This window comes from Amphiprion ocellaris, chromosome 12 (genome assembly GCF_022539595.1).
Source record: "Amphiprion ocellaris isolate individual 3 ecotype Okinawa chromosome 12, ASM2253959v1, whole genome shotgun sequence".
NCBI classification, from domain to species: Eukaryota; Metazoa; Chordata; class Actinopteri; family Pomacentridae; genus Amphiprion; species Amphiprion ocellaris.
In genome coordinates, this window is record NC_072777.1 from 5,358,378 (window position 1) to 5,373,388 (window position 15,011).

Here is a 15,011-nt window from a genome sequence, read left to right on the forward strand (position 1 = left end):
CATCTCATTTTTTACAGCTCAGCAAACAATGCGTTTCAGTGGTTTGTATTGATTTCTATTGAGAAGATGGATGTACCTTCTTGTGTTCCCCAGCCTCATGATTCAATTTATCAGAAGCATTTACAGGGAAAACTATCAAAACACACGATAAACTGTCTTTTTACAAAATACTGCAACCTTTAGGATCAAAATGACTGCCTGTTATTAGTGATAGTCTTGCAAAGAAATAGAGTCAGTGGCATGGGATATCTAACATTTCTGGCTTCTTCAGGACAACATTCTGTTATTTATTTAGACGTAAATCTCTTTTTTATCATGTCTGTCATGGTTTTGTTCACACAAATCCAGTATAATAATGGAGAGAGCTGCAGTGCAGAAATGGAATTCAGTTAAAAAAAAAAAAAAAAAAAAAAGAAATTTGCCAGTAAAGGAACTGACCTAATGCATAATAGTGCACTAATAAGCAAAGGACAAGATCTAAATTTGCATTAACACATGATTTAACAGCTGAAGGGCCAGTGGAAGTGAGAGAAATGGTAAATCTGGGGTATGTTAACTATCTGAATATGCTAAATAACAACAATCTTTCTCCAGCATGACAGAGACCACCTTCAACTCCTGTGATTTAAATACAAACTGAAACAAATGCTGCAAACAACTGTTGAACTGTTGAGAGGCCACAAAACAATAGTCTGGCATTTTTGGTGCTGTGAACACAAGTTAACTGTGGTTATACTTTGACAAGGGCATTTTAGAGGCATTATAACAAGTTTGATTTTAAGCCAAGATTGATCAAAAAGACATCATGATGTAACAGTAACGTGTACTGTGTGTGGGTGATTTTAGTGTGTGCTGTTATGTATTTTTATGGCCACTGAAGATTAAAGGTTACGTAAGTATGTGACACAGATTTGAAATAAAAAAAAGGTAAATATTACTGAAATGTACATTTTCTTTACTTTATTACCTCACTATAATTATTACTTTGGTGGTTTTGTGCATTGTGTATGCTTAAATAGACCAGTGAAGCATTTTCAACATGCTACTCAGTGTGTTGTGTTAAAGTTTGTTCACTTCTTCTCATTTTGTTTGGTCAGATCGAAGTAGCCCAGACTTCATAAGCACGGCTTTGGTGAGGAGGGTCTAAATAAATAAACACTACTTAATTTGATTTACTGTATGTAGTGTCTCGGAGCTCACAGGAGAGTTTGCAGCAATATTGCTTGCCTGGAGAAATCCCAGGTTTCTGCCAGATCTGTTATGAAGAGCTGCACTCAAATGCCTCCAGTTAAACAGACACAAATACTGCAGAGGCTACATAAAAAACACAAACTCCGATGATGTTAATCTTGTCAAGGCAACTGGCCACATGCGATCAGTCAGGTGTAATTATAACATGATTAGTTCTATTCACTACAGAGGAATTAATTATTATATGTCCTTAAACTCTGTATTTGTGCATCGGCTTCAAGTGGCGGCACATTCAACAGCACCGAGACTGAAAAATGTAATTATTATTCTTAAAATGTAAAGTTGGAGGCAGTGTGAAAATGTGTCTCTGCTCTCTGCAACTGAGTGCACTTACATCGAGGACATCCTCCGTCTGATCTGAGGTCAGAATGTTGACTGTAACCTTCTGACCGTTGGAGAGGCAGATGTCTAGAACAACCTCTTCTGTGGGAATCTGCTGGGTCTCCTGTGGGAATGATGCAAAACAGAGCAGGCTTCAATTCAGCTTCATGGGTAAGCTACATGTTTTCATTCTTATCGGTCATCAACAAAATCGCACCAGGACACATAGATGAAAAAAATACAGGCTGAAGTTTATAACACCAGTTTATAATTCCTTCATACAAGGGCAAACAAAACCAAATGGCTGCACTTTAATGCAATGAGTCTGATGAGTGCAGCTGCATTGCTTCTAAAGTTGAGTATGGAATCAAGTTTGTTTTCTCAAAGCGTAACACAAACACACCTAAAAATATGTGTTGAAAGTATGTTAGGTTTGGATTCAGGCGGAGAAGATACAAAAAATGGCTTTTATTACGCACTAACTGAAATAAAGTCTGTAACAAACAGATTATGAGGACTGATTCAAGCTCCATATTAAGTGTTTGACAACCAATCAATGTTTAGCCATTTATAAATAAAACTTTTTCATCACTCACTGGTATTGCAGTCCATTGGCTGTGGTGTTATTGACCGTTTCCATTACCAATTATTTTGCATATCTTATTATCTAATCATCTTTTCTCAATTTCCCAGATCTGATGTTTTGTCCAACCAACATCAGAAAACCCCCAAGCATTCAGTTCACAATAAGAAAATGAGAAAATGAGCAATTTTGAAAAGCAGGTATCACATCATTTTCAACTAAATCTTGCAGTTTAATCTACTTATTTTTTTTTATCATCAGTAGGTTGACTATTAAAGCTGACTACTGTATTATAGCTACATCCTTCTCATCTATCTATTTTACTTTTGTCAGCTCACACAGAAACCGCAATATCATTTATTTCAGTTTAATACTGCTGTTCATGCTTGAGTTCATTTCTTAACTGAATAAGACAGACGATCAACAAAATCAATGAATAACAATTCAGACTCTAAATAAAAGCTTCAAAGCTGACATTAATAAAAAAAAACATGAAATCTTGGAGTGGATAGCTCCAGTCTGTCCTGTCCTCAGGCAGTCTATCATCATCTCTTGTCTTCTCTGTTCCCACAGTGGGGATCTTCAAGAACAGCCCTACCACTAAAGGTGCAGATGAAACAACAACACTGGGTGGTAAGTCATCTCCTATTCTGCACCTGCCGTCCTCGCAGTGGGCTGTGGAGGGGGAATCCACTAACACTGCCTCTAATGTGCTAATGTGAGAGCAGAGGAGGGCAGAGGAAAAGAAGAAGAATGGGTGTGATGTGGTTGCAGATGGATGAATCTGTCCGTTCGGGTGATTTACAGCACTGCTGGCGATGCAGGTCACAACCTGTATGATGACAAATCAACTCTGCAACCTGGTCTGAATAAATCATCGACATATCATCCATTTGAAAGTACTGTGTTCTTACAGCAGCCAACATTTTGCCTGCATTTTTTTTGGGTACCGCAGAAAGAGCTTTTTGGCAAATCTCATGGGGATGAATCATCAGGTGTCTCAGTCTTCGCTCTTTTTTAATAATATAATGGTTCAAAAGGGTCCAGTGCCCACACACAATGCAACTATGCTGGCAAAAGGTTACTTTCCTCCCAGTTCCATGTTTGATGTTATCATTCCTCACGTTTCAGCCGGCAAGCCAGACATAATCTGACACATCCAACCAGGAGTTTACAAGAAAAGATGACACAGTCCTAGATAACAGTACTGTGCTGCCACGAACTGCGACAAACGGGAAGAATGCTTCTACCTCACTCCACCGCGATGCCAAAACTAATTACTAGTGGAACAGAAACTCCTGCATCAGCGTCTTGGTTCGAGGAACATTCCCCGCCTCCTGACAGGCGTGTTGATCATGTCGGTGCAACAGAAAATATTGTAATCCAGGTAAAAGGTGAAAAGTTACCCACCTGCTGTGCTTTCCTTAAGAAGCTGTTGAACATCTCGCTGGCTCCAAGCAAAGGATCCTGACGAACTGTTAGGAAACACACAAGAGACCAATGACAGAAAGCAAATCAGCAACATTAATCCAGTATCAGTCTTATCTCAATGTTTTGTGGATTTAAAGGAGTGATGGAAGTCTAAAAGAAATGTTTAGTTCTGAACTGATAACTCAGCAATTAGATGTAAACACTTGTTTAAGTGGAGCCATTTCCTATTACTTCTTATCATGCATTTGAATTCTGTTCTTGTGAAATGGTTTGGACCTTTCCAGACATTTCTTGAAGCAGTTGTCTACATAGTGTTTTTCTCCGGCAGACAAACGTTAGCAGGGTTTTGGGGAGCGCTCCATCAAAAAAAGACATCTTCTCCTGCGGCAATATCTTAACATGTAACTGCTGTTGTATGATTAGGCTAGCATCGTCACTTTGCTCATGCTAGATCAAACTTCTAAAACGTTTTCTTGGTTACCAGGGTGACAGTTTCCACCCATATGATTAGTAGCCTGAAAAGGAGCAACTGTGACAGACGTTTTCAACAAAAGATGCTATGTGGACACTTGGGCTTAGCTAAGCTTTAAAAATATATAACTTTTTCTCTGGCAATGGTTCAATTAACTGTAAATTCTTATAAACTAAACTTGAACAACTGTCTTGTTTTCTACCGAGGCCTTACATTCAATCAGTTGCATGATAAGCCTGTACAACAACATGACAAAGAATGCGCCTATCATTCTGTCCACTATCGTCCTTTTACAAATTAGTCTAACCGTTTGACAAAATGTGAAAGTCCTGAGCCATCTGCGTCAGAGCAGATTGTGTTTGTGGCAGTTCATTTTCCATAACTATGTAAAAAGCCATGATGTAACCAAGTGAACTCGTCGCCAAGAACACCCTGTGTGCGTATGCTACCAGACTATGAGCAAATACGCAGTCAAACAACGCTTCCTTGTTCTGCTGTAACCGCCAGTGCTTGAAAGGATTAAAACAAACCCTCCGCATTGCTGCCAGTTCCACTTATTCATGTGTGCATGCAGAAAATGCACCCTTGACCTGTTTACAAAATTGGGTAATATGATGAAAACCACCCAAATTGAGCAAGTTTATTTATTTTTTTAAAAGTGTGCTTCTCCTGATCTTTATGGCATTCAGTTTAGAATTCATACAGCAGCACGTCATTACTAGAGAATTCAAATCAGTCAGACTTTTTAAACCCCTGCCACGGCTGAGATCCTGACTTTTTCCCATCAGGTGTGCCAGGGTATCTCTGTCAAGTGAAGCTTTGTGTCCCAGCTCGCTCTCTGGTCAGATCATCAGTTATTCGGTGCAAAACTTGTGCTTTTATGTGGCATGAAGAGACTAGCGTATGGCTGGACTCCCCACAGACACCAAGCCAACTCGTTCTTCTGATTGTTGTGGAGATGCATTTGAAGGAAATTATGTTTGTGCTGCAATGTTACAGTTTCAAAAAGAAATTCTTGCCATGCATTTTTTTCCACTTCTCATGGCATGAAAAACACCCCTACCCTCCATACTTAAAAGGGGGAAATAAACTATGTGAACTGCATTTCAAAGAAAAATTCAAACACTGACAAAAACAACCACAATGTAGCTGGGATTTAAATTCATCCCAGCGAAGTGAAATGCAATACAAGCCATCTGTAAAATGTCCATTCAGCACAAATAACTTACCAGCCTGCATGTATTTCTCCAGCTGTTCTCGTCGCTGTTCGACCTCGGCAGGGGTCAGTGTGAAGATCTTCTTTGGGGGGAAGGCAGGCACCACATTGCTGCCATATTCTTTCTTTATCTGTTAATGCAAAGCACAAGCTGTGAAGCCAATACAACTTGCATAGCGCTGATTTAAACAGTTAAAAGAGGCTATTTCAGAAGAGTCTGTGCTTTTTAATAACATAATCACATCTTTGAAACCACATACAGGTGTATATGATTAAACCTGTTGCTTTCAGTATAGAGGAGTACCCTCCTGAATTTAAGAATTCATTTTTCTAAGAGGTACATTCAGACTGTTTGAGATGAATCACAGGTTTATTTTTAAGCCCTTTTTCAATGGCTAGCTGGTGGAGTTTCCGTGCATTACACACACATACACACACACACACACACCCCAGACACACATCTGGAACCTTGAATGTCTCGTCATTCCAAGTTTACTTTGTCTTCCAGTTTCTTGACTCATTTCTTTCCATTTTCTATCATCTGAGGGCTGGTCGCTTTGAACCGTGGAAGTCTTAAACTAAAAACCTCACAAATTAAGAATCACATGTGAAATGTGGTTTAATTTTAACCTCCGTGTTGCTGCAGGCTAAAGCAATTCTTCACACTCATCATTAGGAATTCACTGGAACATTTTTTTCTTGTTATGAAACACACAGGTCCGGCACATGTGGAATGATGTAGGTAGGCCACAGTGGGTGCTTGAGGAAGGGAGGTAATTTTCACCTCGACATAGTGCCCTTTGGTATTGTCAGTACGTCAGAGGGAACACTGGTTACACATACAAATTAGATGTCACAGCCACAGAGCACAGGTTACAGATTCATCAGAGTCCCTTAAATCTGACATAAACGCAAGCATGTGCAGCGTCTTTATAACAGAGCTGGCCTTGTTTTTACTGTGGACTTTAAACAGGCTCCGGCTGTAGCAGAGGTATGGACTTGTTATGAAACTATACAAGAGAGGAAACAAAAGAAACAATTAACATTCACATTTTCTCTGCAGTAACTGCGTAGAGTGTGTGCCCCATAATCAGAGTGTTTTGGGGTCATGCGTACGCCACAGGAGGCCCTTTGGGGTTGATGCTTAAAGATTCGAGTGTGTCTTTCACACACCCTGTTGCTAGGCAACGGCAACTGTCAGACTGGATAACACAGACTTGAGGATGCAGACTGCAAAGTTTGGCCCTTGCTTGATTATTTATTAATGTGTAAAAGCAGGAGACTGGCCATTCCTATAAGGCTGTATAGTGTAGGCTTCTATGTGCTGCACTATACAATTCAGAACGCAAAGAGCTAAACGTCTCGAAAAACATCCCTCATCTCTTACAGACAACGCATTTAACTCGTTGACACAATTGTGAAGCACTGACACAAGTGGGTTAATTTTCAACCACGGCGCTGCAGAAAACAAGATGCTGAATACACTAATTGCCTAATAACAGCTCTGAAAACTAGCTTTGGCTCTGTGTAAAGCTCTCACTGAGGCAGAGGCCGAAAAATGCTTAAGACCAGGCAACTCAACACTTTCCAACAACATTTCTTTTACAGATTAAGTTCCTTTTCCCAGCAGGTGAAGTGTAAGAAAGGCCAAGAACATTCCTTCCATGTCTCCCAATCCCTCCAGCCTCCTCCATAATACTGCATATTTACAGGCAATAGTGGGAAAGCTCTGAATGACGAGAGCACAGGACTTTTCAAGCCACCGTGGTTGTGATTGGAAGTGACGGGAGGGCTGATGTATCGACCGAGTGACACAAAGACGAGTGAAAGGTCACACTGGGTGGGCGTGGTGGCATTTACACAGCATCCAGAGCAGCATGCACGCAGACCTGTGCAATGGGTACATCATGATAGCTGAAACCTCACCTGCTCGTGGAGGCCAAGAAGTTGACTGTAGCGTACCCGACAGTGAAGCACACCGTTGACATGGATGTTGTAGGCCTGCGGGAAACAGTGGGAGCAAATTAAAATGTGCAGGGAAAGATTGTTCCAACATGGTGCAGAGACTAAATATCAGACACTGCATTAAAAAAATCTGCATAATATCTTGTAAAGCTTATATTGAGATGTAAAGCATACACAGTAGATGCAGCAAATAAATAATAATAACCTCTATTGAAAGGCAAGCCCCATATTTTTCAGTGTGTCACATTTCTTTAGATGCATTGCCCAAAGCACTAAGTTAAATAAATTCAGTGCAAATCTGGTGAAAGACATTTAGGAAAACTGCCTCTAAATCTCAAAACTGCAGGTTAGAATTGCATTTTATCTTGAAAAACAAAGAAAAAACAAACAACATTGCCAGATTTATAATATTTACCAGAGCCAGAAACTGTAAAAACAGAAAAAACTGTCAGATTTTTAACTTTCCGAAAGCCAAGTGGTCAGACATCTTGTTGAAATCTATTTACAGGGTAAAATTAAATACATACAAATACATTTTATAAAAACTAGCTTGGAAATATACAACATTTGAGCAGCGAACTTCCTGAGTGAACAGTTTTCTTCAAGCATGAATTCACTGGTCCAAAAATCGCTACATTCGACATCTCATTAAAAAAATCTGTCAAAAATAAGCCATTTGCACTGAGCCTAGTCTTTAAAAAAAAAAATTGTGCTCCTTTGTGCAACACAGAAGCTAAGGATAATTCAACCCACAGTCACATTAAAAAATTCAATCAAGTTCGGTAAAACAAACATTTAAAGAAATTCAACTTCCATTTTTTCTTTTATGATCTATAGCATTATAACTGTCACACTGTACACAAGCCAGTTTTGAGGTTTCTCTGCTTGTATCTATGCTTGTGCTGTTTCCATAGAGGTAGAGGACTTTACACTGCAGTGAAAATTAGCCCACAGTGAATAAAAATATGACAAGATCCAAAAAAAAAAAAAAACACTCAAACTGCTTGTCGTTTAGAGGAATCTCATGTCCTCTGGCTGTAAAGTTTCACTACTGCTTTCCCTCACAGCTCCTCGGGCCAACCTACATGAATCTTATCTTATCTCACCACTGTATGCTCCTTCACTCTTTGTTTTTTATTGGGCTGACCAAACAAATTCAGTGTGAAGTGGATTCAATCGCACCCTACCGACTTCAACACGTGAAAAACGGCACATTTTCAAATCACAACAGTTTCTCCTTTGACCTTTCAGACATTAACAAATACAGAAAGCAGGGATCACATGGGGAGTCTTTAATCCTTTCTGTGTGGGACACTTTGCTTGTTTTGACAGGAGCCATCACTGAAGACTCCTCCACAAAAACCACAACTTGGAATTAGTGATCCAAAAATTCTACTGGCCTTCATGTTTGGAAGCAGCCACAAAAAATAAACCTATTTTTCATGTCAAATGCCTCATTAAGTCTAATAGTGAATCATACAAATAAAAAAAAAAAAAATCCTTTAGTTATGCCATCTGGAAAAAAAATACTTGAAGGCTCGCTTATAGAATAATGTCCTTGGGGGAAAAAAACTGGAAAGTCTACCTAATTAGCCAGAGATAATTTTAAGAGCTGTATATTTTTTGTAATTCCTATTATGATTTTGTTATTTACACACCATCTAGTTATTGACAATGATACTTGCTCCTGCATTTTATAAGAAATATCAGGCTCCACCAGTCTGTGCACAGCTCTAGCCATGGATAAGACAACATTTTCTGTATGCTTGCTGACAAGATTCCCAGTGTGGATGTCAAGCACTAACAGCCAGAGTCTAATCTCCTTCCCTTTCTATCTCAATTAGTACATATATTCAACATGGTGGATCATCTGTCAAAACAAAAGGACTCCCGACAACACTGCAGCGCTTTTGGTGAACCACACAACTGATCGATGGGGAAGAGAAAAAGCACCAATCAAATCTTCTACAGAGACAGTGGAAGCTTAAAGAATTTGAATGCAGGCCAGAAAATGAACTAAAATATGTGTATGTAAGCAGTATCCAGGCAGGAAGGAAGAATGAGTGTGCAGAAACTCTTGGCTCTGTTTGACAATGCAAAAAAATTACCCTACATTTTTTTTTCAGTGAGCTGCAAGCAGTTCAACTTAGGGACAGCTGGACAGGCTGCGTGTGTTTCCTTGTCTGATACTACAATGATTTGCTTTGCCTGCACAGCTACTCCAAACTAAAAATATAATTAAATGCTGCATATTTTCATTATAGCTCATCGAGAGAAACACATTTTTACCAGATGATGACATGACTGGGATCTAAAGGTCATTTAAAAGGTTTTGACTGGACAAAGATCCATCTGAGACGGGAACATCTTACAAACAGTTTTGACCTAAAGCAGATACAGATGGGACTGAAATGTCATCTAAATGTTATTGCTGTAAAGAAGACCCAAGTGGGATCAAAACATTTCAAAATGTTTTCAGCATGACAAAGATCTGATTGCAACTGAGACGCTGTTTTTTTTTTTAAATGTCACGTTGTATGTTTTATTCTTTTTATCATTGACCATCTCCAGCCCTGCACCTATGTGTGATGTGCAGATTTATACTCCTTATTCTCACATAACATTATGACGTGTAAGATGAAATCAAAAGTTTGCTAAAGCAAACACAATTAAAGAATCCTCTTTGTATCTCTAAGTTTAGAAATATTACTCACTGCCTGGCTCTGGCTGATACAGGCATGTTGTTGAGTATAACTCCGATGGTTTGCACAACTATAAACAGAAGCAGATGAACTAGTTTATATCTAACTCTGAACTTGTTCCTCATCTGCAGCAAATGAGTCACTATCACCTGCAGTAGCACCAAAGTTTGTCTCTTTTCACACATCCACAAACGCTCACAAACATGCTGAGAAATATAATGTGAAAGAAATAGGAAGATACAAGCTCACTAGAAAACAGGAAGTTTGAGCGCTTAAAAATAAAGTGTCTGCGTTTGCACAGGAATACTGCCATATTTGAAAAAAAAAATGCAGCCCTTGTTATTGTAAAAAGCTCTGTGCAAACTCTGCAGATTCTGTGGCCTGCTGGTTCCAAGGTACACAGCCCATCTCTCAGCATTATAATCAAGTAAAGTCCCTTCCTGTGGGCCAGTTACAGGAAGGTCACAATGACAGTCACAGGACTGCCAGCTGAAAGGTGAAAAGCTGTTGCTAAAGTTCCCACTGCAGTGCAGGATAAAAATGTGCTCAGCCAGGTAAAAACAAGCCAGAGATGGCACCTGAAGATGCGAGATTAGGCGCTGAAAACAGAGGAAACACCTGAGATTAGATTAAATGCCATTTCTAAATTATTGCACTTATCCACCAGCTCTCCAACAAAAGTTTCAAAGTCTGTGCAGCAAGAACAGTGACAACACACATATATTCAAATAAACATAAGCTCATTCAAAGATGTTTTTTTTCTCCTTGGAGCACATGGAGTCAAGATGGAAAATAGTTATTCACAGGTGTGTGACGTTGAAAACAGCCAGTGTGATATCGCATGGAAATCAGATGCTGCAGCCGGAATTTCAAAGCATCTGGTAAGTATATATATATAAGGCATCTGATAAGAAATTATTTTAATATAAACTACAGACCTAATATTCCATAAGAATCCACAATGATTTGCTGCTGTCGTGCGTATCAAATCTATAATGAACTTGAAGTCAAACTGTTCCCAAATAACTTCGACACGTTGTCTAAATCTCCAAACCACGTCAGAAGGAAGAAATCTTTTGAGTAGAAGCCTTTTTTTTCTTGAACAAGGCCAAGTCTAACAGACATTACTACGATATATTCCGAGTCTGACTGTGTCACCAGCTAGAAAAACAGCATGAAACTTTCACAAAAGCTGAAAATATTTTATATCCGTGATGCTTTATGTCTGTCCTTCACCAACCTTCATGAATGATACTCTCAGAATAACAGAGTGCATGTTTGCCAGTGTGTCGAGGCAACACAAAGCACAGTGTTTCTCAAACACAATAGCAATTCAGTGCTTTAGACAGGGCGTTAAAAAAAAACACTGCAACGACAATGAGGAAAAGAAAAGACGGAAAGAAAATAAACTCAAAAGCTAAGGGACTTCTCTGCGCAACCACAACTATAGGAAGAAATTACTGCTGCTCTCGATGTGCTGTCAACGCTGCTATATTTTACACAGATATATCTAACTGTTAGTTAAGGGACTGAGCTAAAGCAACGCTGGCTGTATTTTTCTCTAAATAACAAGGAGAGCTGCAATACCATGGTGGCAAACCTCAAATCTCAGTAAGAATTTAAGTGCTGACTCAAACCTTTAAAACAAAAGGGACTCTGTGTGTGGCTAATGTGAGGAATCGGACTGGTCCACGTTCAAGTTTCCTCAGGTGGCTTTGACAGTAAACGGCAACGTGCTAATAATGCTGCCAACTTCAGACATCTCAACAATGCAACATTTCGCAGCCACTTCATCACATCTAGCAGGTAATATTCAATGCCAAGAATAATGTTGAATCAAGATGAAAGCAAGATTCCCTGTTGGTGCCTTAGAGCCTTAGACAAATCAACTATAGTCATTAATCTAGACTTAATATGAAACAAATTCATTTTATATGGAGAAAAGGCAACACAGGTGACCATGAGTAAATCATCAAATAGGAATTTAATGTTTCTTTCACTGTCTGTTGGAAATGTGGGAAAAAAAATGAAGCAGGACCTGTTAAAACTGCAACAGCATTAGAGAATCAAAGTAGAAATATGTAAATATGCATGAAAAACTAATTGTCAAAATGCTCAAGTCATGAGATTTTACTGCTTTTTTTGCATCTGGACCACATTGGACCAGGTCCTGATCTAAACCCATAATAGAATAACAGATCAATCTCAAATATATTGTCCCAGAGAGGCTAAAAGGTCTTTGAAACTCACTATCTGATTTGTAAAACATTTATTCTATTCATGAAAATGCACAACTTTGTCATTTCATTAAGGTTTTTTTGCATGTAGACCACATTATATCAGGTTCAGATTTAAAATCACTCTACCAAGACTGATCAAATCTGGTCTAGATTGTCCTACAGAGGCCAAAAACTACTTGTTAAAATGCAACAAATTTAAATTTTACTACTTTGTTTTTGCATTTAGACCACAATGGACCAGGCCCTGATCTAAAACTATTATATATTAACAGATCAAACCTAGATTAGATTGCCCCAGAGAGGGCCAAAATCTTTAACATACACTATCTGAAATGAAACATAAAACATTGAAAACATTTATTCTATTCATGAAAATACACAAATATGTGATTTAATAGCTTTTTGTATGCATGTACCACATTAGCCCAGGTTCAGATCTACCAAGACTGATCCTACAGAGGGCAAAAACTATTTGTTAAAATTCAAATGATACAGATTTTACAGCATTTTTTGCATCTGGACCACATTGGACCAGGTCCTGATCTAAAATCACAAAATATTAACAGATCAACTCGACTATATTTTCTCAGAGAGGCTAAAAGGTCTTTGAAACTCACTATCTGATTTGTAAAAACATTTATTCTATTCATGAAAACGCACAAATATATGATTTCATTGTTTTGGGGGGATCTAAAATCAATACCAAGACTGATCAAATCTGGTCCAGACTGTCCTACAATTGCCAAAAATAATTTGTTAAAATGCAACAATTTTAGATTGTACTACTTTTTTTTGCGTATGGACCACAATGGACCAGGTCCTGATCTAAAACCACAATATATTAACAGATTAAATCTAGACTAGCTTGCCCCAGAGAGGGCCAAAAGTCTTTAAAGCACACTATCTGATTGGTGAAACAGTTATTCTATTCATGAAAATGTGCACAAATATGTGATTTAATAGCTTTTTGCATGCATGTACCACATAAGACCATGTTCAGATCTAAAATCACTCTACCAAGACTGATCTTACAGAGGCCAAAAACTATTTGATATAATGCAAATAATAAAGATTTGACTGCACTTTTTGCTTAGGTTTTAGAAAATGTACTCGAGATTTGATCTGTTAATATTACCAATATAATAACAGATCAAATCTCGACTACATTTTCCCAGAGAGGCTAAAAGGTCTGTGAAACACACTATTTATTAAAAAGCAAAAAGGGGAGATTTCACTGCTTTTTGCATTAGATCAGATCCAGATTTAATCATAAACCACTCAGATAACAAAAAGAAGCTATTTCAGAAAAAAAATTTGCTTCTGCCCTGTCATTCTCAGCAGTATTCAGTACTGCAAAAAACACTTCACACATTGCTCCTGTGTCTTGCAAATATTATCTCAGATTCCTTGAATGTCAGACTGAAAACTGCAAGGTTGCAGCTGTTTTTTTAACTGCATTTATCTGTCAATAAACTGCCTCATAACAGTGAACAGTGAAACTCCTGCTGCATTGACATTAGCCCGACCTGTGGCCAGCTGAAGACAGAGAGAAAGCAATAAAAAAATAACACACATTATCATGCTCACCACATAGGTCGAACCGTTTTCCCCCGAACGAACCTCCGTTTCGGGTATGGAGAAATGCATTTTAGCCCGGAACAGTGGGTGCTGCCAGACGACGGGTCCTTAAACGCCACCGCAGCCCGCGATGGAGAGGAAGACACCACAGTTTGCCCACGAAGTCCACTGCAGTGAGTGACGGCGGAGGAGGAGGTGGCTCTCACACGGTTCATCCACCGGTTTGGAAGTCCGGGGGAAAGACTTTTATCACACGGACAACTAAACTTTCTCCCACGTCAGTGTTTAAACTTTTCTCTCTGCCGTTCCCGCAGCAGCCATGTTTGCAAGTGCTAAGTAATTACACCTTCACTGTTGGCATTAGAGACAGCCCTTTCGCTCACTTTTGATTTTAATTTTATTTTTTTTTTAATTTTTGGCGCAATTCGTACAAAACTTAAAAGCCACCTACTGTTGTGAGCTGACTCTCAGAAGCTAATTCGGCTCATTAGCAGACGAAGTTTCTAGATTCAAGGTGCAGTTTGGTTGGTCGGTTGGTTTGTTGCTACGAAGCGTCGTACAACCGTTGCTTCGAAATATGAGCGGACAGTTGCACTTGTTTGTGGTTTTCCGCGTTTTTCTGGTCCCCTACGTTCGCTGAAGAAAAGTCCCCACGGCAACAGGAGGTCAACGCAGACAAAATGTGGAATTTGTTGCAGGAAAAAAACGCAGACGTACCACTGCCGTCAAACCATTCTGCGTTCAGCGTACCTACTGGCCCGTCAAGAAGCATTGCAACAATCCTGCTGGGCCGAACCATCTCGTCTCCAACGAGGGGTGGCGTGTGCTCCTCACGAAACACGTAGTTTGTTGTGCGGAGTAACACAACAGCGACACAACTTCCTAGCACAATTAATTATCATATGAAAATATTTTATTAACATTCCGCAAAGATGTTTCCCCTTTGTATTCGAACTCCCACAGAATCCCCTCACTTGAAGACCCCATTTCTTTTGGTGCGGCCTAAAGTGACAGTAAAATCGCAGTCAACAGTCATTACAGTCCAAAAAAAGTAGAAAATAAATCAAATATACATATTTTGTTGTAATAACTACCCACTTGAACCTGTAATGCAAAATTTCTAATGATAAAAATCCTCTCTGGCTAAATTAAATGGAATTGCTTGTGTTTAACATGAAACTGGATGTTTGTTTTTACTAACTGCAAAATTTTTCTTTAAAAATTGCGCAGTTCATCTCACATATTTTTTGTT

The 15,011-nt window shown here is 39.0% G+C and overlaps 1 protein-coding gene across 1 annotated transcript in view; it reads right to left on the bottom strand.

The window, feature by feature from the left end:
- The window catches only part of snx17 (sorting nexin 17), a 32,630-nt gene extending 18,111 nt beyond the window's left edge, over positions 1-14,519 (bottom strand). Inside the window, exons 1-5 of the mRNA XM_023297019.3 lie at positions 13,769-14,519; positions 7,201-7,275; positions 5,288-5,405; positions 3,566-3,630; positions 1,586-1,696 (exon numbers count right to left, since the gene is read on the bottom strand). Of these exons, the coding sequence (XP_023152787.1) occupies positions 1,586-1,696; positions 3,566-3,630; positions 5,288-5,405; positions 7,201-7,275; positions 13,769-13,828 (429 nt within the window). The 5' untranslated portion in view covers positions 13,829-14,519. The remainder of the gene's footprint in view (positions 1-1,585; positions 1,697-3,565; positions 3,631-5,287; positions 5,406-7,200; positions 7,276-13,768) is intronic.
- Between the last annotated feature and the right edge of the window lie 492 nt (positions 14,520-15,011).